The 27,809-nt window shown below is 40.7% G+C and overlaps 1 protein-coding gene across 4 annotated transcripts in view; it reads left to right on the top strand.

Moving 5' to 3' along the window:
• Positions 1-27,809, top strand: part of LOC109879709 (ras-related protein Rab-27B-like) — a 98,131-nt gene that overhangs the window by 57,133 nt on the left and 13,189 nt on the right. For 3 of the 4 annotated variants that reach the window (XM_031826050.1, XM_031826053.1, XM_031826051.1), the window contains 3 exons: positions 8,932-9,033; positions 19,288-19,357; positions 27,392-27,477. In XM_031826050.1, coding sequence (XP_031681910.1) covers positions 8,932-9,033; positions 19,288-19,357; positions 27,392-27,477 — 258 coding nt within the window. Of the gene's footprint in view, positions 1-8,434; positions 8,583-8,931; positions 9,034-19,287; positions 19,358-27,391; positions 27,478-27,809 lie in introns of those variants that run through there. The other variant, XM_031826052.1, reaches the window with a different exon arrangement.

The raw sequence follows: 27,809 nt of genomic DNA on the forward strand, positions 1-27,809 counted from the left end.
GACATATTGGAGTGCCAACAGAAGAAGCTCGTCAAAGGTAAGGCATGTTTTATATTTTATTTCAGCGTTTTGTGTAGCGCCTGCAGGGTTGTAATATGCTAGCTCCTTTGTTTACTGCTGGTGCAGATGGGTGCAGGCTATCAGATAATAGCTTCTTATGCTTTTGCCGAAAAGCATTTTAAAAATCTGACATCTTGGCTGGATTCACAACGAGTGTAGCTTTACTTGAGTATCTTACATGTGTGATTTAATCCGTTTTACATTGGCCAGTAGAATGGAGGGAAGTAGTGGCCGGGTTTCCTTTCGCCTGAGTCTCACCAGGACACCCCCCGCTCTCCTGACTATTTTGTCGCCTGCGCTTCCTCTTGGGTAGCCCGAAGATTGGGTTGGAGAAATACAAAAGAGCCTAGGGGCAGATGAGGTCGTAGGTCAGTAACTGTCAATCTCATGTTTAAAAGTCCTTGTCGATCATGAAAAAGGATAGCGGATACATTTCATGCAAAAATTATATATATATATAAACAAATCACAAAATAGTAAAGTTGGGCCAGAGCTCGCTAGACAGGAAGCAACAATACGACAGGAATTAATAATACGACAGGAAGTAACAATACGACAGGAAGTAACAATACGACAGGAAGTAACAATACGACAGGAAGTAACAATACGACAGGAAGTAACAATACGACAGGAAGCAACAATACAACAGGAAGCAACAATAAGACAGGAAGTAACAATACGGCAGGAAGTAACAATAGGGCAGGAAGTAACAATACGACAGGAAGTAACAATACGATAGGAAGTAACAATGCGACAGGAAGCAACAATACAACAGGAAGTAACAATAGGGCAGGAAGTAACAATCACTCTATTCATTCTAATTCTATTTGTGTTGCAGCTGCATTGTGTGAGGGGGGAGGGGGGGGGGCGTGGCCTGGACAACCGAAAACACGCTCGTTTTTTTTTCCTAGCAAGGGGCAACGAAGTTTCATCCTGTTGTTAAGAGTCCATGTTTACGTTCCCGAAATGGACTCAACCACACAAATGGCCATCCGTCCGGTCTTCAGTCAGTTGTTCATTACACACACATTTTTATTTTATTTTATTTTTTCACAGTTATGACTGTTATTTACTTTTCATGACTGTCTTCGTCCATAACGGACTGCATTTACACGGTTTTTGTGCCAGCCTTACGTTCTGATTCATATTGCTCTTCTTAACAACAGCCCTTTTCAACTAGCTATTCACAAGAAACGGCCCCAGGAATGGAAAGGGAAATGGACATAGTGAACTTCATCCTTCTCAAAACAAACACTTATTTCATCTCTTGTTGGAGCAGAGTGTTTTGGTCACATCTATACTCAATATAATCTATATAGAAACTCCTACTCAATATAATCTAAACAGAAACTACTACACAATATAATCTATACAGAAACTCCTACTCAATATAATCTATATAGAAACTCCTACTCAATATGACCCTACTCTCTGAGGGTGTCTCATTGGGATAATGTCTGATCTCTGTCTGTGACCCTACTCTCTGAGGGTGTCTCATTGGGATAATGTCTGATCTCTGTCTGTGACCCTACTCTCTGAGGGTGTCTCATTGGGATAATGTCTGATCTCTGTCTGTGACCCTACTCTCTGAGGGTGTCTCATTGGGATAATGTCTGATCTCTGTCTGTGACCCTACTCTCTGAGGGTGTCTCATTGGGATAATGTCTGATCCCTGTCTGTGACCCTACTCTCTGAGGGTGTCTCATTGGGATAATGTCTGATCTCTGTCTGTGACCCTACTCTCTGAGGGTGTCTGATTGGGATAATGCCTGATCCCTGTCTGTGACCCTACTCTCTGAGGGTGTCTCATTGGGATAATGACTGATCCCTGTCTGTGACCCTACTCTCTGAGGGTGTCTCATTGGGATAATGCCTGATCTCTGTCTGTGACCCTACTCTCTGAGGGTGTCTCATTGGGATAATGCCTGATCCCTGTCTGTGACCCTACTCTCTGAGGGTGTCTCATTGGGATAATGCCTGATCTCTGTCTGTGACCCTACTCTCTGAGGGTGTCTCATTGGGATAATGTCTGATCCCTGTCTGTGACCCTACTCTCTGAGGGTGTCTCATTGGGATAATGCCTGATCCCTGTCTGTGACCCTACTCTCTGAGGGTGTCTCATTGGGATAATGTCTGATCCCTGTCTGTGACCCTACTCTCTGAGGGTGTCTCATTGGGATAATGCCTGATCCCTGTCTGTGACCCTACTCTCTGAGGGTGTCTCATTGGGATAATGCCTGATCCCTGTCTGTGACCCTACTCTCAGGGGGAGTTGGATATTAAAAACCACATTTCCATTTCCCACCTCACACTTGTACAGGTTTCATGCAGTGAAACATTGTAATCCCACAGGCTCATTGGGTTATTTTGGGGAACAGAAAGGGAGAACGTAGATGTGTTTGTGAAGGAGGAAGCCTTAGTGACTGCACTCACCTGATCTCTACTACTGCTGACTACAGATGGGTCCCCCGAGGTACAGTGGGCTCCACTGATCAGCCACTAATCACATCTTCAGGACAGCTCATCCTTTGACAATGGATCCTCCTCCTTCCCATCTCCAGGGCTGGTTAACAACATCAATTTGAGAGCTGCTAGGAAAACTGGGCCTCTGTTCCAATATCCACTCTAGCATACCTCTTGGAATTAAAGCAATGTGTTGGGGAATGCATTCTAAATGGAATGCTAGGATGGACAATCTGGATGTTATGTAGATGTTGTGTGGCAGGCTGGTTGGAAGGCTGGTTATAGAACAGGGGCAGGCTGGTTCTAGAACAGGGGCAGGCTGGTTCTAGAACAGGGGCAGGCTGGTTGGCAGCTGGTTCTAGAACAGGGGCAGGCTGGTTCTAGACAGGGGCAGGCTGGTTATAGAACAGGGGCAGGCTGGTTGGCAGGCTGGTTCTAGAACAGGGGCAGGCTGGTTCTAGAACAGGGGCAGGCTGGTTCTAGAACAGGAGCAGGCTGGTTGGCAGGCTTGTTCTAGAACAGGGTCAGGCAGATTCTAGAACAGGGGCAGACTGGTTCTAGAACAGGGGCATGCTGGTTCTAGAACAGGGGCATGCTGGTTCTAGAACAGGGGCAGGCTGGTTCTAGAACAGGGGCAGGCTGGTTCTAGAACAGGGGCAGGCTGGTTCTAGAACAGGGGCAATCTGGTTCTAGAACAGGGGCAATCTGGTTATAGAACAGGGGCAATCTGGTTCTAGAACAGGGGCAATCTGGTTCTAGAACAGGGGCAATCTGGTTCTAGAACAGGGGCAAGCTGGTCCTAGAACAGGGGCAATCTGGTTCTAGAACAGGGGCAATCTGGTTCTAGAACAGGGGCAATCTGGTTCTAGAACAGGGGCAATCTGGTTCTAGAACAGGGGCAATCTGGTTCTAGAACAGGGGCAAGCTGGTTCTAGAACAGGGGCAAGCTGGTTCTAGAACAGGGGCAGGTCAAGCAGAGTGTACAGTCAAGACCAGTGTCTCTGCTTTCCCATCTAGCCAGAGGAGCTTCTGATGCATCATGGGGAGGAGAGGATGTAAGAAACAGATCATGTGCCACATCGGTTAGCCTCCCCATAATACGCCCGCTCTATGCTCCCAGTGACTGGTGCTCCCAGGCCCTTTCCCAGAAGGCCACAGTCTAACCTCTGACCCCTGCCATAAAAATAGTGTTTTGTCTTTTTTTTCTTCCGTCAGCATCAGAATTCTGCTCTCCTTTTTCATATTTAATGATTTACTTTGAAAGAACAGTGTGGAATGGAGAGAGAGATAATTAGTAGAGTGATAGACAAGAATGCCAGATGCAGGGATTGAACTTCACAAGTGTGTGACTACCCAGAGACAGGGCTTGAACCTCACAAGTGTGTGACTACCCAGAGACAGGGCTTGAACATCACAAGTATGTGATGACCCAGAGGCAGGGCTTGAACCTCACAATTATATGACGACCCAGAGACAGGGCTTGAACCTCACAAGTATGTGACGACCCAGAGACAGGGCTTGAACCCGTTGATATGTGACTACCCAGAGACAGGGCTTGAACCGGTTGATATGTGACTACCCAGAGACAGGGCTTGAACCTGTTGATATGTGACTACCCAGAGCAAGGGCTTGAACCTGTTGATATGTGACGACCCAGAGACAGGGCTTGAACCTGTTGATATGTGACTGCCCAGAGATCGGGCTTGAACCTGTTGATATGTGACGACCCAGAGATCGGGCATGAACCTGTTGTTATGTGACTACCCAGAGGCAGGGCTTGAACCTGTTGATATGTGACTACCCAGAGATCGGGCTTGAACCTGTTGATATGAGACGACCCAGAGACAGGGCTTGAACCTGTTGATATGTGACTACCCAGAGACAGGGCTTGAACCTGTTGATATGTGACGACCCAGAGACAGGGCTTGAACCTGTTGATATGTGACTACCTAGAGACAGGGCTTGAACCTCACAAATATGTGACTACCTAGAGACAGGGCTTGAACCTGTTGATATGTGACGACCCAGAGACAGGGCTTGAACCTGTTGATATGTGACGACCCAGAGGCAGGGCTTGAACCTGTTGATATGTGACGACCCAGAGATCGGGCTTGAACCTCACTATTATGTGACTACCCAGAGACAGGGCTTGAACCTGTTGATATGTGACTACCTAGAGACAGGGCTTGAACCTGTTGATATGTGACTACCTAGAGACAGGGCTTGAACCTCATGATATGTGACGACCCAGAGACAGGGCTTGAACCTGTTGATATGTGACGACCCAGAGGCAGGGCTTGAACCTGTTGATATGTGACGACCCAGAGATCGGGCTTGAACCTCACTATTATGTGACGACCCAGAGACAGGGCTTGAACCTGTTGATATGTGACTACCCAGAGACAGGGCTTGAACCTGTTGATATGTGACGACTCAGAGATCAGGCTTGAACCTCACTATTATGTGACGACCCAGAGACAGGGCTTGAACCTCACTATTATGTGACGACCCAGAGACAGGGCTTGAACCTCACTATTATGTGACGACCCAGAGACAGGGCTTGAACCTGTTGATATGTGACTACCCAGAGACAGGGCTTGAACCTCACTATTATGTGACGACCCAGAGACAGGGCTTGAACCTGTTGATATGTGACTACCCAGAGACAGGGCTTGTACCTGTTGATATGTGACTACCCAGAGATCGGGCTTGAACCTGTTGATATGTGACTACCCAGAGGCAGAGCTTAAATCTGTTGATATGTGACTACCCAGAGGCAGGACTTGAACCTGTTGATATGTGACGACCCAGAGACAGGGTTTGAACCTGTTGATATGTGACGACCCAGAGACAGGGCTTGAACCTGTTGATATGTGACGACCCAGAGACAGGGCTTGAACCTGTTGATATGTGACGACCCAGAGACAGGGTTTGAACCTCACAATTATATGACGACCCAGAGACAGGGCTTGAACCTCACAAGTATGTGACTACCCAGAGACAGGGCTTGAACCTGTTGATATGTGACTACCCAGAGGCAGGGCTTGAACCTGTTGATATGTGACGACCCAGAGACAGGGCTTGAACCTGTTGATATGTGACTGCCCAGAGATCGGGCTTGAACCTGTTGATATGTGACGACCCAGAGATCGGGCATGAACCTGTTGTTATGTGACTACCCAGAGGCAGGGCTTGAACCTGTTGATATGTGACTACCCAGAGATCGGGCTTGAACCTGTTGATATGAGACGACCCAGAGACAGGGCTTGAACCTGTTGATATGTGACTACCCAGAGACAGGGCTTGAACCTGTTGATATGTGACGACCCAGAGACAGGGCTTGAACCTGTTGATATGTGACTACCTAGAGACAGGGCTTGAACCTCACAAATATGTGACTACCTAGAGACAGGGCTTGAACCTGTTGATATGTGACGACCCAGAGACAGGGCTTGAACCTGTTGATATGTGACGACCCAGAGGCAGGGCTTGAACCTGTTGATATGTGACGACCCAGAGATCGGGCTTGAACCTCACTATTATGTGACTACCCAGAGACAGGGCTTGAACCTGTTGATATGTGACTACCTAGAGACAGGGCTTGAACCTGTTGATATGTGACTACCTAGAGACAGGGCTTGAACCTCATGATATGTGACGACCCAGAGACAGGGCTTGAACCTGTTGATATGTGACGACCCAGAGATCGGGCTTGAACCTCACTATTATGTGACGACCCAGAGACAGGGCTTGAACCTGTTGATATGTGACTACCCAGAGACAGGGCTTGAACCTGTTGATATGTGACGACTCAGAGATCAGGCTTGAACCTCACTATTATGTGACGACCCAGAGACAGGGCTTGAACCTCACTATTATGTGACGACCCAGAGACAGGGCTTGAACCTCACTATTATGTGACGACCCAGAGACAGGGCTTGAACCTGTTGATATGTGACTACCCAGAGACAGGGCTTGAACCTCACTATTATGTGACAACCCAGAGACAGGGCTTGAACCTGTTGATATGTGACTACCCAGAGACAGGGCTTGAACCTGTTGATATGTGACTACCCAGAGATCGGGCTTGAACCTGTTGATATGTGACTACCCAGAGACAGGGCTTAAACCTGTTGATATGTGACGACCCAGAGGCAGAGCTTAAATCTGTTGATATGTGACTACCCAGAGGCAGGACTTGAACCTGTTGATATGTGACGACCCAGAGACAGGGCTTGAACCTGTTGATATGTGACGACCCAGAGACAGGGCTTGAACCTGTTGATATGTGACGACCCAGAGACAGGGCTTGAACCTGTTGATATGTGACGACCCAGAGACAGGGCTTGAACCTGTTGATATGTAACGACCCAGAGACAGGGTTTGAACCTCACTATTATGTGACGACCCAGAGAGCTACCACTAGACCAGAGATCCGGCACATCATTTAAAGACCCAGTGCAATCAAAAACATGATTTCTTGTGTTTTATACATATTTCCACGCTGTAAGGTTGGAATAATACTGTGAAATTGTGAAGATTATGATCAAATCAGATGTCATTTGTCACATATACGTGCAGATGTTACTGCAGGTGTAAAAAAATGCTTGTGCTTCTAGTTCCGACAGTGCAGTAATATCTACCAACTCCACAACAACTACCTAATACACACAAATATAAGTAAAGGAATGGAATTAATGGATGGGCAATGTCAGAGCGGCATAGACTGAGATATAGTAAATAGTATAGAATACAGTATATACTGAGATGAGAGATGCAAGATACGTAAACATTTTTAAAGTGACAATATTTAAAGTGACTAGTGTTCAATTTATTCAAGTGGGCAATAATTTCAAGTCTGTATGTAGGCAGCAGCCTCTCCGTGTTAGTGATGGCTGTTTAACAGTCTGATGGCCTTGAGAAAGAAGCCTTGTGGGGTCCCAGTGTTGAGGATCAGCGAAGTAGAGATGTTGTTTCCTACCTTCACCACCTGGGGGCAGCCCGTCAGGATGTCCAGGACTCCAGTTGCACAGGGCGGGGTTGAGACCCAGGGTCTCAAGCTTAATGATGAGCTTGGAGGGTACTATGGTGTTGAATGTTGAGCTGTAGTCAATGAACAGCATTCTTACATAGGTATTCCTCTTGTCCAGATGGGATAGGGCAGTGTGACTGCGATTGCATCAACTGGGGACATATTGCTGCGGTAAGCCAATTGAAGTGGGGCTAGGTTGTCAGGTAAGGTAGAGGTTATATGATCCTTAACTAGCCTCTCAAAGCACTTCATGATGACAGAAGTGAGTGCTACGGGGCGATAGTCATTTAGCTCAGTTACCTTTGCTTTCTTGGGAACAGGGATAATGCCCTGTTGGTGTAAGAGCTGTTTGAAAAGACTGCCTGAAGTTTCAGCCTGTTTTGGTTTGGATGGAGTTTTGACCTGCCTTGTGACATCACCAGGCAGGTCAAATGAGTTAATGGACCAATGAGAAAGAGAGTTCCAAACCTCTCTGCCAATAACAGCTAGATTTCAGTTTTCCCACTCAGACCATTCCCACGGTCCTAGAAAAATGATTCCTTGAGAAATTATTTTGCTTAACAAGCTATTTTTTTTGTAAATTGTGATTTAAAAATAATCACAGTACGGTACTTAATTGTTACCCAGAAATGATTTGTTATTGAGATAAAAACAATAGCTGCATTGAACATTTTAAGTGTTGGAAGTCTGAAGGAATGTCTCGTCCGGCCTGACATCAGACAGCTCTTTTCTTTCATATCGCTGCTTCCTCACATAGCCCACAGCAAAATGACTGTTCACACATACTGTATAACAGGAATGCTAATTGTCTCCTATAAATAACCAATCACGTGGTGGCGGGCGTGCTCTGTAAGGAGCCACATGTGATTTCGTTTTAGGCTGAACTCTGCCTCTCGTGACATGGTAGTTGTGGATGTTTTTATGTTCCAACGTGAGAAATGAACTAGACCCGAGGTCAAACTGTTAACAGGAAATGAGATGACTACATTGCATTAGTTCGGTTACTGTTTTTCTCTGACTGGAGCAGGTTTGTCTAGTTTGGTCCTCTCGTCTCTTAGATTTCATTGGATCAAATAAAGTTCTGTTTGTTATTATGAGGCATGGCTTTTTTGGGTCAGGTTATTTCGCTTTGGGCCTTTTTGAGACTGTTTGACAAACCTCTACTGATACCAGGCCAGTTCACTTTGTTTGTTTTTTTCCAACCTGTAAGTGAATGTTTGTCTTTGAGGCGTTGGAATGAATTGGCAGTCACTCAGTGGCCTTGTGGTTAAAGTGTCTGTCCTGAGATTGGAAGGTTGTGGGTTCAATTCCCAGTCGAGTCATACCAAAGTCTCTTCAGATGACTAATTGATGTTTATTTGTTTTGTTTATTCCAGGTTCAGCGCAGTCAACACTATGACTGATGGGGACTATGATTACCTCATCAAGCTCCTGGCTCTGGGGGACTCTGGAGTAGGGAAAACTACCTTTCTATACAGGTACACACACAACTAGTTATACTATAATAGTTATATATTTATTATACTATAATAGTTATATTATATATTTATTATACTATAATAGTTATATTATATATTTATTATACTATAATAGTTATATATTTATTATACTATAGTAGTTATATTGTATATTTATTATACTATAATAGTTAGATTATATATTTATAATAGTTATATTATATATTTATTATACTATAATAGTTATATATTTATTATACTATAATAGTTATATTATATATTTATTATACTATAATAGTTATATATTTATTATACTATAGTAGTTATATAATATATTTATTATACTATAATAGTTAGATTATATATTTATAATAGTTATATTATATATTTATTATACTATAATAGTTATATATTTATTATACTATAATAGTTATATTATATATTTATTATACTATAGTAGTTATATTGTATATTTATTACACTATAATAGTTATATTATATATTTATTATACTATAATAGTTAGATTATATATTTATTATACTATAGTAGTTATATATTTATTATACTATAATAGTTATATTATATATTTATTATACTATAATAGTTATATATTTATTATACTATAGTAGTTATATTGTATATTTATTATACTATAATAGTTATATAATATATTTATTATACTATAATAGTTAGATTATATATTTATAATAGTTATATTATATATTTATTATACTATAATAGTTATATATTTATTATACTATAATAGTTATATTATATATTTATTATACTATAGTAGTTATATTGTATATTTATTACACTATAATAGTTATATTATATATTTATTATACTATAATAGTTAGATTATATATTTATTATACTATAGTAGTTATATATTTATTACACTATAATAGTTATATTATATATTTATTATACTATAGTAGTTATATTGTATATTTATTATAGTATAATAGTTATATATTTATTATACTATAGTAGTTATATTATATATTTATTATACTATAATAGTTATATATTTATTATACTATAGTAGTTATATTATATATTTATTATACTATAATAGTTATATATTTATTATACTATAATAGTTATATTATATATTATTATACTATAATAGTTATATTATATATTTATTATACTATAATAGTTATATATTTATTATACTATAGTAGTTATATATTTATTATACTATAATAGTTATATATTTATTATACTATAATAGTTATATTATATATTATTATACTATAATAGTTATATTATATATTTATTATAGTATAATAGTTATATATTTATTATACTATAGTAGTTATATTATATATTTATTATACTATAATAGTTATATATTTATTATACTATAGTAGTTATATTGTATATTTATTACACTATAATAGTTATATTATATATTTATTATACAATAATAGTTATATTATATATTTATTATACTATAGTAGTTATATTATATATTTATTATACACTAATAGTTAGATTATATATTTATTATACTATAGTAGTTATATATTTATTACACTATAATAGTTATATTATATATTTATTATACTATAATAGTTATATATTTATTATACTATAGTAGTTATATTATATATTATTATACTATAATAGTTATATTATATATTTATTATACTATAATAGTTATATATTTATTATACTATAGTAGTTAGATTATATATTTATTATACTATAATAGTTATATTATATATTTATTATACTATAATAGTTATATATTTATTATACTATAGTAGTTATATTATATATTTATTATACTATAATAGTTATATATTTATTACACTATAATAGTTATATTGTATATTTATTATACTATAATAGTTATATTGTATATTTAATACACTATAATAGTTATATTGTATATTTAATACACTATAATAGTTATATTATATATTTATTATACTATAATAGTTATATTGTATATTTATTATACTATAATAGTTATATTATATATTTATTATACTATAATAGTTATATTGTATATTTATTATACTATAATAGTTATATTATATATTTATTATACTATAATAGTTATATTGTATATTTATTATACTATAATAGTTATATTGTATATTTATTATACTATAATAGTTATATTGTATATTTATTATACTATAATAGTTATATTGTATATTTATTATACTATAATAGTTATATTATATATTTATTATACTATAATAGTTATATTGTATATTTATTATACTATAATAGTTATATTGTATATTTATTATACTATAATAGTTATATTGTATATTTATTATACTATAATAGTTATATTATATATTTATTATACTATAATAGTTATATTGTATATTTAATACACTATAATAGTTATATTGTATATTTAATACACTATAATAGTTATATTATATATTTATTATACTGCATTCAGAAAGTATTTAAAGAGCTTGACTTTTTCCACATGTTGTTGTGTTACAGCCTGAATTTGAAACGGATTCAATTGAGATTGTTTGTCACTGGCCTACACACAATATCCCATAATGTCAAAATGGAATTATGTTTTTAGAAATTGACAAATTAATATAAAAAATGAAAAGCTGGGTCCTTCCCGAGTGGTGCAGTGGTCTACGGCTCTGCATCGCAGTCTTAGCTGTTCCACTAGAGATCCTGGTTTGAGTCCAGGCTCTCTTTCAAACACAGATTCAACCACAAAGACCAGGGAGGTTTTCCATTACCTCGCGAAGAAGAGCACCTGTTGGTAGATGAGTAAAAACAGACATTGAATATAGTCCAGGCTCTGTCGCAGCCTACCGCGACCGGGATTCCCCTGTGGCGGCACACAATTGGCCCAGCATCGTCCGGGTTAGGGGAGGGTTTGGCCGGCAGGGATGTTCTTGTCCCATCAAATCAAATCAAATCAAATTTATTTATATAGCCCTTCGTACATCAGCTGATATCTCAAAGTGCTGTACAGAAACCCAGCCTAAAACCCCAAACAGCAAGCAATGCAGGTGGAGAAGCACAGTGGCTAGGAAAAACTCCCTAGAAAGGCCAATACCTAGGAAGAAACCTAGAGAGGAACCAGGCTATGTGGGGTGGCCAGTCCTCTTCTGGCTGTGCCGGGTGGAGATTATAACAGAACATGGTCAAGATGTTCAATGTTCATAAATGACCAGCATGGTCGAATAATAATAAGGCAGAACAGTTGAAACTAGAGCAGCAGCACAGTCAGGTGGAAGTTGAAACTGGAGCAGCAGCATGGCCAGGTAGACTGGGGACAGCAAGGAGTCATCATGTCAGGTAGTCCTGGGGCATGGTCCTAGGGCTCAGGTCAGTTGAAACTGGAACAGCAGCATGGCCAGGTGGACTGGGGACAGCAAGGAGTCATCATGTCAGGTAGTCCTGGGGCATGGTCCTAGGGCTCAGGTCCTCCGAGAGAGAGAAAGAAAGAGAGAAGGAGTGCATTAGCAACTCCTGTGGCGGGCCGGGCACATGCACGGTGCACGATGTTTCCCCTGTCACATTGGTGCGGCTGTCTTCTGGGTTAAGCGGGTATTGTGTTAAGAAACAGTGCGGCTTGGCTGGGTCGTGTTTCGGAGGACGCACGGCTCTCGACCTTCGCCTCTCCCGAGTCCGTACGGGAGTTATTTAACTCTCTGCAAACTGGAAACAATTTATCCGGAGGCTGCATTCATTGTAGCTGGGGATTTTAACAAGGCTAATCTGAAAACAAGACTCCCTAAATTTTATCAGCATATCGATTGCACAACCAGGGGTGGAAAGACCTTGGATCATTGTTACTCTAACTTCCGCGACGCATATAAGGCCCTGCCCCGCCCCCCTTTCGGAAAAGCTGACCACGACTCCATTTTGTTGATCCCTGCCTACAGACAGAAACTAAAACAAGAAGCTCCCACGCTGAGGTCTGTCCAACGCTGGTCCGACCAAGCTGACTCCACACTCCAAGACTGCTTCCATCACGTGGACTGGGAGATGTTTCGTATTGCGTCAGATAACAACATTGACGAATACGCTGATTCGGTGTGCGAGTTCATTAGAACGTGCGTTGAAGATGTCGTTCCCATAGCAACGATTAAAACATTCCCTAACCAGAAACCGTGGATTGATGGCAGCATTCGTGTGAAACTGAAAGCGCGAACCACTGCTTTTAATCAGGGCAAGGTGTCTGGTAACATGACCGAATACAAACAGTGCAGCTATTCCCTCCTCAAGGCTATCAAACAAGCTAAGCGCCAGTACAGAGACAAAGTAGAATCTCAATTCAACGGCTCAGACACAAGAGGCATGTGGCAGGGTCTACAGTCAATCACGGACTACAGGAAGAAATCCAGCCCAGTCACGGACCAAGATGTCTTGCTCCCAGGCAGACTAAATAACTTTTTTGCCCGCTTTGAGGACAATACTGTGCCACTGACACGGCCTGCAACGAAAACATGCGGTCTCTCCTTCACTGCAGCCGAGGTGAGTAAGACATTTAAACGTGTTAACCCTCGCAAGGCTGCAGGCCCAGACGGCATCCCCAGCCGCGCCCTCAGAGCATGCGCAGACCAGCTGGCCGGTGTGTTTACGGACATATTCAATCAATCCCTATACCAGTCTGCTGTTCCCACATGCTTCAAGTGGGCCACCATTGTTCCTGTTCCCAAGAAAGCTAAGGTAACTGAGCTAAACGACTACCGCCCCGTAGCACTCACATCCGTCATCATGAAGTGCTTTGAGAGACTAGTCAAGGACCATATCACCTCCACCCTACCTGACACCCTAGACCCACTCCAATTTGCTTACCGCCCAAGTAGGTCCACAGACGATGCAATCTCAACCACACTGCACACTGCCCTAACCCATCTGGACAAGAGGAATACCTATGTGAGAATGCTGTTCATCGACTACAGCTCGGCATTCAACACCATAGTACCCTCCAAGCTCGTCATCAAGCTCGAGACCCTGGGTCTCGACCCCGCCCTGTGCAACTGGGTACTGGACTTCCTGACGGGCCGCCCCCAGGTGGTGAGGGTAGGCAACAACATCTCCTCCCCGCTGATCCTCAACACTGGGGCCCCACAAGGGTGCGTTCTGAGCCCTCTCCTGTACTCCCTGTTTACCCACGACTGCTTGGCCACGCACGCCTCCAACTCAATCATCAAGTTTGCGGACGACACAACAGTGGTAGGCTTGATTACCAACAACGACGAGACGGCCTACAGGGAGGAGGTGAGGGCCCTCGGAGTGTGGTGTCAGGAAAATAACCTCACACTCAACGTCAACAAAACTAAGGAGATGATTGTGGACTTCAGGAAACAGCAGAGGGAACACCCCCCTATCCACATCGATGGAACAGTAGTGGAGAGGGTAGCAAGTTTTAAGTTCCTCGGCATACACATCACAGACAAACTGAATTGGTCCACTCACACAGACAGCATCGTGAAGAAGGCGCAGCAGCGCCTCTTCAACCTCAGGAGGCTGAAGAAATTCGGCTTGTCACCAAAAGCACTCACAAACTTCTACAGATGCACAATCGAGAGCATCCTGGCGGGCTGTATCACCGCCTGGTATGGCAACTGCACCGCCCTCAACCGTAAGGCTCTCCAGAGGGTAGTGAGGTCTGCACAACGCATCACCGGGGGCAAACTACCTGCCCTCCAGGACACCTACACCACCCGATGCTACAGGAAGGCCATAAAGATCATCAAGGACATCAACCACCCGAGCCACTGCCTGTTCACCCCGCTGTCATCCAGAAGGCGAGGTCAGTACAGGTGCATCAAAGCTGGGACCGAGAGACTGAAAAACAGCTTCTATCTCAAGGCCATCAGACTGTTAAACAGCCACCACTAACATTGAGTGGCTGCTGCCAACACACTGTCAATGACACTGACTCAACTCCAGCCACTTTAATAATGGGAATTGATGGGAAATGATGTAAATATATCACTAGCCACTTTAAACAATGCTACCTTATATAATGTTACTTACCCTACATTATTCATCTCATATGCATACGTATATACTGTACTCTATATCATCGACTGCATCCTTATGTAATACATGTATCACTAGCCACTTTAACTATGCCACTTTGTTTACATACTCATCTCATATGTATATACTGTACTCGATATCATCTACTGTATCTTGCCTATGCTGCTCTGTACCATCACTCATTCATATATCCTTGTGTACATATTCCTTATCCCCTTACACTGTGTATAAGACAGTAGTTTTTTTTGGAATTGTTAGTTAGATTACTTGTTCGTTATTACTGCATTGTCGGAACTAGAAGCACAAGCATTTCGCTACACTCGCATTAACATCTGCTAACCATGTGTATGTGACAAATAAAATGTGATTTGATTTTGAGTTGCAGCGATGGGACAAGACTGTAACTACCAATTGAATACCACGAAAAAGTGATTTTTTTTTTTTTCAATCATAATAATATTTAAAAACTGAAAAGCTGAAATGTCTTGAGTCAATAAGTATTCAACCCTTTTGTTATGGCCTCAATAAGTTCAGGAGTAAATCTGAGATACCTACTGCAGCCCTCACATACAACATCTGTTCTGACAGTCACATTCTGTTAACGGTCCCCAAAGCTCACACATCCCTGGGCCGCTCGTCTTTTCAGTTCGCTGCAGCTAGCGGCTGGAACAAGCTGCAACAAACACTCAAACTGGACAGTTTTATCTCCATCGCTTCATTCAAAGACTCAATCATGGACACTCTTACTGACAGTTGTGGCTGATTCGCGTGATGTATTGTTGTCTCTACCTTCTTGCCCTTTGTGCTGTTGTCTGTGCCCAATAATGTTTGTACCATGTTTTGTACTGCTACCATGTTGTGCTGCTACCATGTTGTTGTCATGTGGTATTGCTGCCATGCTATGTTGTTAGATACTCTCTTTATGTAGTGTTGTGGTGTCTCTCTTGTCATGATGTGTATTTTATCCCCTTTCCCCACAGGCCTAGTGGTAGCCCGTCATTGTAAATAAGAATTAGTTTTTAACTGACTTGGCTAGTTAAATAAAGGTTAAATAAATAAAACAATTATATTGAAAACATTTACTTAACAAGTCACATAATAGCATGGACTCACTCTGTGTGCAATAATGGAGGTTAATTAACACAGGTTTTGAATGACTACCTCATCCCACACATACAATTCTGAATTTCAAACACAGATTCAACCACAAAGACCAGGGAGGTTTTCCAATGCCTCGTAAAGAAGGGCACCTGTTGGTAGATGGGTAAAAACAGACATTGGATATCTTTTTGAGCATGGATGGTGTATCAATATACCCAGTCACTACAAAGATACAGGTGTCCTTCCAACTCAGTTGCCGGAGAGGAAGGAAACCACTCAGGGATTTTCACCATGAGGCCAATGGTGACTTTAAAACAGTTAGAGTTTAATGGCTGTGATAGGAGAAAACTGAGGATGGATCGACAACATTGTAGTTACTCCACAATATTAACCTAAATGACAAAGTTAAAAGAAGGAATCCTGTACAGAATACAAATATTTCAAAACATCCTGTTTGCAATAAAGGTATTAAAGTAAAACTGCCAAACATGTGGCAAAGAAATGTACTTTATGTCCTAAATACAAAGCGTTATGTTTGGGGCAAATCCAACACAACAGAACACCTTTCAGCACCTAAAACACAAGGCCAAATATACACTGGATTTGTTTCTTACCAAGACAACATTGAATGTTCCTGAGTGGCCTAGTTACAGTTTTGACTTAAAATCAGCTTGATAATCTATGGCAAGACTTGAAAATGGCTGTCTAGCAATGATCAACAACCAATTTTTTTTTTTTACAATCCAGGTGTGTAAAGCTTTTTAGGGACCCAGAAAGACTCACAGCTGTAATCACTCTTAGAGACTTACCCAGAAAGACTCACAGCTATAATCGCTCTTAGAGACTTACCCAGAAAGACTCACAGCTATAATTGCTCTTAGAGACTTACCCAGAAAGACTCACAGCTCTTAGAGACTTACCCAGAAAGACTCACAGCTGTAATCTAGTGACTCAGGGGGTTGAATACTTATCTATTCAAGATATTACTCTTTTATTTTTCATATTTTTTGTCACAAATGTTTGAATTTTTCTTCCACTTTGACATGAGTATTTTATGTTTTATTATCGTTGACAAAATAATTACTATTTAATCCAAAACAACAAAATGTGGAAAAAGTCAAGGGGTGTGAATACTTTCTGAAGGCACTATAGATTTATTCTATGCCCTGGGGGACTCAAGGAAAACTACATTTCACCCCAGGTACACCATGTATAACAACATATATAACGACAGTCCATCATTACTTTAAGACATGAAGGTCAGTCAAGAACTTTGAAAGTTTCTTCAAGTGCAGCTGCAAAACAACCATCAAGCGCTATGATGAAACTGTCTCTCATGAGGACCGCCACAGGAAAGGAAGACCCAGAGTTATCTCTGCCGCACAGGATACGTTCATTAGAGTTACCAGCCTCAGAAATTGCAGCCCAAGTAAATGCTTCACAGAGTTAAAGTAACAGACACATCTCAAAATCAACTGTTCAGAGGAGACTGTGTGAATCAGGCCTTCATGGTTGAAATATTGCAAAAAAAACTAAAGGACACCATCCTGGTTAAGAGTGTCTTGAATTCTAAATAAATCCCTGACAGTGTCACCAACAAAGCATCCCCACACCATCACATCACCACCTCCATGCTTCACGGTGGAAAACACACATGTAGAGATCATCCGTTCACCTACTCTGCATCTTACAAAGACACGGCGGTTGGAACCAAAAATCTAAAATTTGGGCTCAAAAGACATATTTCCTCTGGTCTACTGTCCATTGCTCGTGTTTCTTGGCTCAAGCAAGTCTCTTCTTCTTCCTGGCCACCACAGCATTCTGCAGCGATACGCCATCCCATCTAGTTTGCACTTAGTGTATTTTCCACAGGACAATGACCCAAAACACCCCTCCAGGCTGTGTAAGCGCTATTTGACCAAGGAGAGTGATGGAGAGCTGTATCAGATGACCTGGCCTCCACAATCACCCAACCTCAACCCAATTGAGATGGTTTGGGATGAGTTGAACTGTAGAGTGAAGGAAAAGCAGCCAACAACTGCTCAGCATATGTTGGAACTCCTTCAAGACTGTTGGGAAAAGCATTCCAGTTGAAGCTGGTTGAGAGAATGCCAAGAGTGTGCAAAGCTGTCGTGAAGGCAAAGGGTGGCAACTTAAGAGAATCTCAAATCTAAAATATAGTATGATGTGTTTAACACTTGTCTGGTTTCTACAAGATTCCATATGTGTTATTTCATAGTTTTGATGTCTTCACTATTATTCTACAAAGCAGAAAATAGCTCAAAAATAAAGAAAAACCATGGAATAAGTACGTGTGTCCAAACTTTGGACTCGTACTGTGTATATATGATTACATTACCTTTCTATACAAGTGCTTCCATGAACACCTTTCTTTGAATATGCATTGGTGATGTGCTGTGTGTGTATTTGCTAGGTATGAATGGTAATGTACATATTAATGGTAATGTATGTAGTAATGGTAATGTATGTATTTGCTATGCTAGGTATGAATGGTAATGTACATATTAACGGTAATGTATGTATTAATGGTAATGTATGTATTAATGGTAATGTATGTATTAATGGCAATGTATGTATTAATGGTAATGTACATATTAATGGTAATGTATGTAGTAATGGTAATGTATGTATTTGCTATGCTATGTATTAATGGCAATGTATGTATTAATGGTAATGTACATATGAATGGTAATGTAGGAATTATGGTAATGTATGTATTAATGGTAATGTATGTATTAATGGTAATGTATGTATGAATGGTAATGTACATAGTAATGGTAATGTATGTATTAATGGTAATGTATGTATTAATGGTAATGTATGTATGAATGGTAATGTATGTATTAATGGTAATGTATGTATGAATGGTAATGTACATAGTAATGGTAATGTATGTATTAATGGTAATGTATGTATTAATGGTAATGTATGTATTAATGGTAATGTATGTATGAATGGTAATGTACATAGTAATGGTAATGTATGTATTAATGGTAATGTATGTATTAATGGTAATGTATGTATCAGCTGGTAAAAACAAATCATTCAGGGGATTAATAAAGTACTATCTTATCGTACAGGTCCACAGACAACCAGTTATTATATGTTTCATTACATTAGTATTATATTAATACCACTTTCATCTATAGATACACAGACAACAAGTTCAACCCCAAGTTCATCACCACAGTGGGAATAGACTTCAGGGAAAAGAGAGTGGTGAGTAACGTTACACACACACACACACGCACGCACGCACACGCACGCACGCACGCACGCACGCGCACGCACGCACGCACGCACGCACGCACATACGCACGCACGCACGCACGCACATACGCACGCACGCACGCACGCACACACACACACACACACACACAAAAGAGTGGTGTGTATCCTCCTTTCCTTCCTTCCTTCCTTCCTTTCTCTGTCAACAAAAGTAGAGAGAGTGGTGAGTATCCTCAGTCAGTAAGGCTGGTCTGAATAGCTCAATCACTAAGGCTGGTCTGAATAGTTCAGTCAGTAAGGCTGGTCTGAATAGTTCAGTCAGTAAGGCTGGTCTGAATAGCTCAATCACTAAGGCTGGTCTGAATAGTTCAGTCAGTAAGGCTGGTCTGAATAGTTCAGTCAGTAAGGCTGGTCTGAATAGTTCAGTCAGTAAGGCTGGTCTGAATAGTTCAGTCAGTAAGGCTGGTCTGAATAGTTCAGTCAGTAAGGCTGGTCTGAATAGTTCAGTCAGTAAGGCTGGTCTGAATAGTTCAGTCAGTAAGGCTGGTCTGAATAGCTCAGTCAGTAAGGCTGGTCTGAATAGCTCAGTCAGTAAGGCTGATCTGAATAGCTCAGTCAGTAAGGCTGGTCTGAATGCTCACTTTAATTTCATACAGTAAGCATAATATAATTCACATAGTTTCCTATAGTTGCTCATTTTGATCAGCCTCATTCCACTATCCACAGTGTATTTTAGAATTCATGGTCACTGAGCTGACAACATCAGCTACTGGGAACAGGCTTCAGGCTAGAGGCACCAGGCTTCAGGCTAGAGGCACCAGGCTTCAGGCTAGAGGCACCAGGCTTCAGGCTAGAGGCAACAGGCTTCAGGCTAGAGGCAACAGGCTACAGACTAGAGGCTACAGACTACAGACTAGAGGCAACAGGCTACATGCTGTAGGCTACAGACTAGAGGCTACAGACTAGAGGCTACAGGCTAGAGGCTACAGACTACAGACTAGAGGCAACAGGCTGCAGGCTACAGACTACCAGCTACAGACTAGAGGCTACAGACTAGAGGCTACAGGTTAGAGGCTACATGTTAGAGGCTACAGACTAGAGGCAACAGGCTACAGACTAGAGGCAACAGGCTGCAGGCTACAGACTACAGACTACAGGCTAGAGGATACAGGTTTGAGGCTACAGGTTAGAGGCTACATGTTAGAGGCTACAGACTACAGGCTACAGACTAGAGGCTGCAGACTACAGACTAGAGGCTACAGGCTGCAGACTACAGGCTACAGACTAGAGGCTGCAGACTAGAGGCTACAGACTAGAGGCTGCAGACTACAGACTACAGGTTAGAGGCTACAGGCAACAGACTACAGGCTACAGACTACAGACTAGAGGCTGCAGACTACAGGCTGCCATTATGTAGACTATGAGTAGCCATTACATAGACTATGGGTAGCCATTATATAGACTATGGGTAGTCATTATATAGACTATGGGTAGTCATTATATAGACTATGGGTAGCCCTTATATAGACTATGGGTAGCCATTATATAGACTATGGGTAGCCAATATATAGACTATGGGTAGCCATTATATAGACTATGGGTAGCCCTTATATAGACTATGGGTAGCCATTATATAGACTATGGGTAGCCAATATATAGACTATGGGTAGCCATTATGTAGACTATGGGTAGCCATTATATAGACTATGGGTAGTCATTATATAGACTATGGGTAGCCATTATATAGACTATGGGTAGCCCTTATATAGACTATGGGTAGCCCTTATATAGACTATGGGTAGTCATTATATAGACTATGGGTAGCCCAATATAGACTAAGGGTAGTCATTACATAGACTATGGGTAGCCATTATATAGACTATGGGTAGTCATTATGTAGACTATGGGTAGCCTTTATGTAGACTATGGGTAGCCATTACATTACATGGATAAGTGCCTCGCAGCCCTCCCAGTCACAGTTCCATCTTGTATAATGGTTGTATTTTCCAGCGGTCCCAGTAGCACGTGGCAGGGCGGTCACCAAATGGAATATATCAATTGAGAATGATGGATTTCAGCTTCGAGATATGGTTGCCTGTAACCCATTAATGATTTGTGTGGTCATTCCAATAATGTTGTTCATGCTTACAGGTGGAATTTCAAATGATTCATAATCTGTTTGACAGTTTATCCTCTGTGTCTGGGTTTTTACTATGGATTCTTCTCATCCGTGTACTTTTTTGGGGGGGGGGATTTTCAGGTTTAGTAGTTTGCAGGCCTTTGCCCTGATGGGTTCTGATTTCTTGACTTGTGAGAGAGGGTAAGGCATAACGTTTACATTATGTCAGAATATGTTATCGTCAGACATCAGGGATAGGAGAAAAGACACTGTCTGGTACCAGTCACCATGACAGCCTTGAGCTGGGGAGGAGTGGGCACTTTGGGGTGAGAGGTCAGGTCAGATGAAGTGAGGAAGAACAGATATCACTATGGTTCTGTCTAGCAACAGAGATGCATTGCGGCTGTTCAGATGTGTAGGAGACTCAGCATCATTACGGTACTCTTCATTACATTATGGTACTCTTCATTACGTTACGGTACTCTTCATTACGGTACTCTTCATTACGGTACTCTTCATTATGTTACGGTACTCTTCATTACGGTACTCTTCATTACGGTACTCTCCATTACATTACGGTACTCTTCATTACGTTACTCTCCATTACATTACGGTACTCTTCATTACGTTACGGTACTCTTCATTACATTACGGTACTCTTCATTACATTATGGTACTCTTCATTACGGTACTCTTCGTTACATTATGGTACTCTTCATTACGTTACGGTACTCTTCATTACGGTACTCTTCATTACGGTACTCTTCATTACGGTACTCTCCATTACATTACGGTACTCTTCATTACGTTACTCTCCATTACATTACGGTACTCTTCATTACGTTACGGTACTCTTCATTACGTTACGGTACTCTTCATTACGTTACGGTACTCTTCATTATGTTACGGTACTCTTCATTACGGTACTCTTCATTACATTACGGTACTCTTCATTACGGTACTCTTCATTACATTACGGTACTCTTCATTATGTTACGGTACTCTTCATTCTGTTACGGTACTCTTCATTACATTACGGTACTCTTCATTATGTTACGGTACCCTTCATTACATTACGGTACTCTTCATTACAGTACTCTTCATTACGGTACTCTTCATTACGTTACGGTACTCTTCATTACGGTACTCTTCATTACGGTACTCTTCATTACGTTATGGTACTCTTCATTACATTACGGTACTCTTCATTACATTACGGTACTCTTCATTACGGTACTCTTCATTACATTACGGTACTCTTCATTACCTTACGGTACTCTTCATTACATTACGGTACTCTTCATTACAGTACTCTTCATTACATTACGGTACTCTTCATTACGGTACTCTTCATTACGTTACGGTACTCTTCATTACATTACGGTACTCTTCATTACGGTGCTCTTCATTACATTACGGTACTCTTCATTACGGTGCTCTTCATTACATGATGGTACTCTTCATTACGTTACGGTACTCTTCATTACGGTACTCTTCATTATGTTACGGTACTCTTCATTACGGTACTCTTCATTACATTACGGTACTCTTCATTACGGTACTCTTCATTATGTTATGGTACTCTTCATTACGGTACTCTTCATTATGTTACGGTACTCTTCATTATGTTACAGTACTCTTCATTACGGTGCTCTTCATTACATTATGGTACTCTTCATTATGGTGCTCTTCATTACATTACTTGTACTCTTCATTACGGTGCTCTTCATTACATTATGGTACTCTTCATTACGGTGCTCTTCATTACGTTACGGTACTCTTCATTACGTTACGGTACTCTTCATTATGTTACGGTACTCTTCATTACGGTACTCTTCATTACATTACGGTACTCTTCATTACGGTACTCTTCATTACATTACGGTACTCTTCATTATGTTACGGTACTCTTCATTCTGTTACGGTACTCTTCATTACATTACGGTACTCTTCATTATGTTACGGTACCCTTCATTACATTACGGTACTCTTCATTACAGTACTCTTCATTACATTATGGTACTCTTCATTACATTACGGTACTCTTCATTACGGTACTCTTCATTACGGTACTCTTCATTACGGTACTCTTCATTACGTTATGGTACTCTTCATTACATTACGGTACTCTTCATTACATTACGGTACTCTTCATTACGGTACTCTTCATTACATTACGGTACTCTTCATTACCTTACGGTACTCTTCATTACATTACGGTACTCTTCATTACAGTACTCTTCATTACATTACGGTACTCTTCATTACGGTACTCTTCATTACGTTACGGTACTCTTCATTACATTACGGTATTCTTCATTACGGTGCTCTTCATTACATTACGGTACTCTTCATTACGGTGCTCTTCATTACATTATGGTACTCTTCATTACGTTACGGTACTCTTCATTACGGTACTCTTCATTATGTTACGGTACTCTTCATTACGGTACTCTTCATTACATTACGGTACTCTTCATTACGGTACTCTTCATTATGTTATGGTACTCTTCATTACGGTACTCTTCATTATGTTACGGTACTCTTCATTATGTTACAGTACTCTTCATTACGGTGCTCTTCATTACATTATGGTACTCTTCATTATGGTGCTCTTCATTACATTACTGTACTCTTCATTACGGTGCTCTTCATTACATTATGGTACTCTTCATTACATTACGGTACTCTTCATTACGTTACGGTACTCTTCATTACGTTACGGTACTCTTCATTATGGTACTCTTCATTCTGTTACAGTACTCTTCATTACATTATGGTACTCTTCATTACATTATGGTACTCTTCATTACGTTACGGTACTCTTCATTACGTTACGATACTCTTCATTATGGTACTCTTCATTCTGTTACAGTACTCTTCATTACATTATGGTACTCTTCATTACATTATGGTACTCTTCATTATGGTACTCTTCATTCTGTTACAGTACTCTTCATTACATTACGGTACTCTTCATTACGTTACGGTACTCTTCATTACAGTACTCTTCATTACATTACGGTACTCTTCATTACGGTACTCTTCATTACGTTACGGTACTCTTCATTACATTACGGTATTCTTCATTACGGTGCTCTTCATTACATTACGGTACTCTTCATTACGGTGCTCTTCATTACATTATGGTACTCTTCATTACGTTACGGTACTCTTCATTACGGTACTCTTCATTATGTTACGGTACTCTTCATTACGGTACTCTTCATTACATTACGGTACTCTTCATTACGGTACTCTTCATTATGTTATGGTACTCTTCATTACGGTACTCTTCATTATGTTACGGTACTCTTCATTATGTTACAGTACTCTTCATTACGGTGCTCTTCATTACATTATGGTACTCTTCATTATGGTGCTCTTCATTACATTACTGTACTCTTCATTACGGTGCTCTTCATTACATTATGGTACTCTTCATTACATTACGGTACTCTTCATTACGTTACGGTACTCTTCATTACGTTACGGTACTCTTCATTATGGTACTCTTCATTCTGTTACAGTACTCTTCATTACATTATGGTACTCTTCATTACATTATGGTACTCTTCATTACGTTACGGTACTCTTCATTACGTTACGATACTCTTCATTATGGTACTCTTCATTCTGTTACAGTACTCTTCATTACATTATGGTACTCTTCATTACATTATGGTACTCTTCATTATGGTACTCTTCATTCTGTTACAGTACTCTTCATTACATTACGGTACTCTTCATTACGTTACGGTACTCTTCATTATGGTACTCTTCATTCTGTTACAGTACTCTTCATTACATTATGGTACTCTTCATTACATTATGGTACTCTTCATTACATTATGGTACTCTTCATTACGTTACGGTACTCTTCATTACGTTACGATACTCTTCATTATGGTACTCTTCATTCTGTTACAGTACTCTTCATTACATTATGGTACTCTTCATTACATTATGGTACTCTTCATTACATTATGGTACTCTTCATTACATTACGGTACTCTTCATTACGTTATGGTACTCTTCATTACATTGCATAATATTTTTTCCTTTCTCACAAATCTCATTTTTGGACAAGACTGACTTCATGACCAGAATTATCCTATGTACACTTTATAGTCAATTTCGACAGTATAATACATGTTTCTGACATATCTATGCCTTTTTCAAAACGAGAGGTTGCTGTTTTAGGGCAGGGAGGGTGGAGCGTGGAGAATCGGTTTGCAGCCAGTCGCTTTCTCTTAGATTAATCCGTGTTAAACTGAGGTACTGGGCTGTTTAGAGATGGTCAGGGGAGAGGAGAGGAAGTGTAGCTGTATAGTTGAATTAATGGGAGAAGATTAACCTCTGAGAGGAGGGGAAGGGTAGATCAACCAGTAGGACAATCAATGAGACGTAATCTGGTATACATCAACCAGTAGGACCATCAATGAGACGTAATCTGGTATACATCAACCAGTAGGACCATCAATGAGACGTAATCTGGTATACATCAACCAGTAGGACCATCAATGAGACGTAATCTGGTATACATCAACCAGTAGGACCATCAATGAGACGTAATCTGGTATACATCAACCAGTAGGACCATCAATGAGACGTATCCTGTGATGCAGAAGCAAAGTGGATAATGACGCTGCTTTTGCATACAGTACCTCAGTGATGGCTTGATGATAGCTCATCGATGCATCTCCTGCAGACAGACACAGACCACAGCATATGGGTTCTAACTAGAGGTCGACCGATTATGATTTTTCAACGCCGATACCGATACCAATTATTGGAGAATTAAAAAAGCAGATTCGGATTAATCTGCTGATATTTATTGCTATTTTTGCAATAATGACAATTACAACAATATTGAAATGTACCTATTGTTCCTATTCTCCCATGTCCCTATCCTCCCATGTCCCTATCCTCCCATGTACCTATCCTCCCATGTACCTATCCTCCCATGTACCTATTCTCCCATGTCCCTATCCTCCTATGTACCTATCCTCCCATGTACCTATCCTCCCATGTACCTATTCTCCCATGTACCTATTCTCCCATGTACCTATCCTCCCATGTCCCTATTCTCCCATGTACCTATTCTCCCATGTCCCTATTCTCCCATGTTCCTATTCTCCCATGTCCCTATTCTCCCATGTACCTATTCTCCCATGTCCCTATTCTCCCATGTTCCTATTCTCCCATGTACCTATTCTCCCATGTCCCTATCTTCCCATGTCCCTATTCTCCCATGCTCCTATTCTCCCATGCTCCTATTCTCCCATGTACCTATTCTCCCATGTTCCTATTCTCCCATGCTCCTATTCTCCCATGCTCCTATTCTCCCATGTACCTATTCTCCCATGTTCCTATTCTCCCATGCTCCTATTCTTCCATGTTCCTATTCTCCCATAGATCTGTCGATTTGTGTGTCGGGTGTGTTTCTCACACTGTGTGTGTCGGTGTGTGTTCCTCACCCTTGTCGGTGTGTGTTCCTCACCCTGTGTGTTCCTCACCCTTGTCGCTGTGTGCTTCTCACACTGTGTGTGTTGGTGTGTGTTCCTCACACTGTGTGTGTCTGTGTGTGTTTCTCACACTGTGTGTTGGGTGTGTGTTCCTCACCCTGTGTGTGTGTTGGGGTGTGTGTTTCTGACCCTGTGTGTGTTGGTGTGTGTTCCTCACACTGTGTGTGTCGGTGTGTGTTCCTCACACTGTGTGTGTTTCTGACACTGTGTGTGTTGGGGTGTGTGTTCCTCACTCTGTGTGTGTGTGTTGGGGTGTGTGTTCCTCACACTGTGTGTGTGTTGGGGTGTGTGTTCCTCACACTGTGTGTGTTTCTCACACTGTGTGTGTGTGTGTTGGGTGTGTGCTTCTCACCCTGTATGTGCCCGTGTGTGTTTCAGGTGTACACAGCGTCGGGCCCCAATGGAACCACAGGGAAGACCTTTAAAGTTCACCTCCAGCTCTGGGATACAGCTGGACAGGAGAGGTACTGGAACTGCATCCTAATGCATTTACATGCATTTACATGTAGCTCATAAAATGTTACAAAGTGCCTATAATGCATTATAAAGATAGGGTATTCCTACGACCACCCTATCTTACCTAAGCTTCGCTTAACATGAAATCATTGATGAAACCACTGCTGCCATACAGTTTTGTAGCTTGATGTTTTGTTTAACTACTGTATATCTCAAGGTCTCACAACGGTATCACTCCCCACTTACCTTGTGAGAATGACGCTTGTAGTTCTGCAAGGCCTTAACAGAGAGGTACTGGAACTGCATCCTAATGCATTTACATGTAGCTCATAAAATGTTA

The sequence above is a fragment of the Oncorhynchus kisutch genome, linkage group LG6, assembly GCF_002021735.2.
Source record: "Oncorhynchus kisutch isolate 150728-3 linkage group LG6, Okis_V2, whole genome shotgun sequence".
NCBI lineage: Eukaryota > Metazoa > Chordata > Actinopteri > Salmoniformes > Salmonidae > Oncorhynchus > Oncorhynchus kisutch.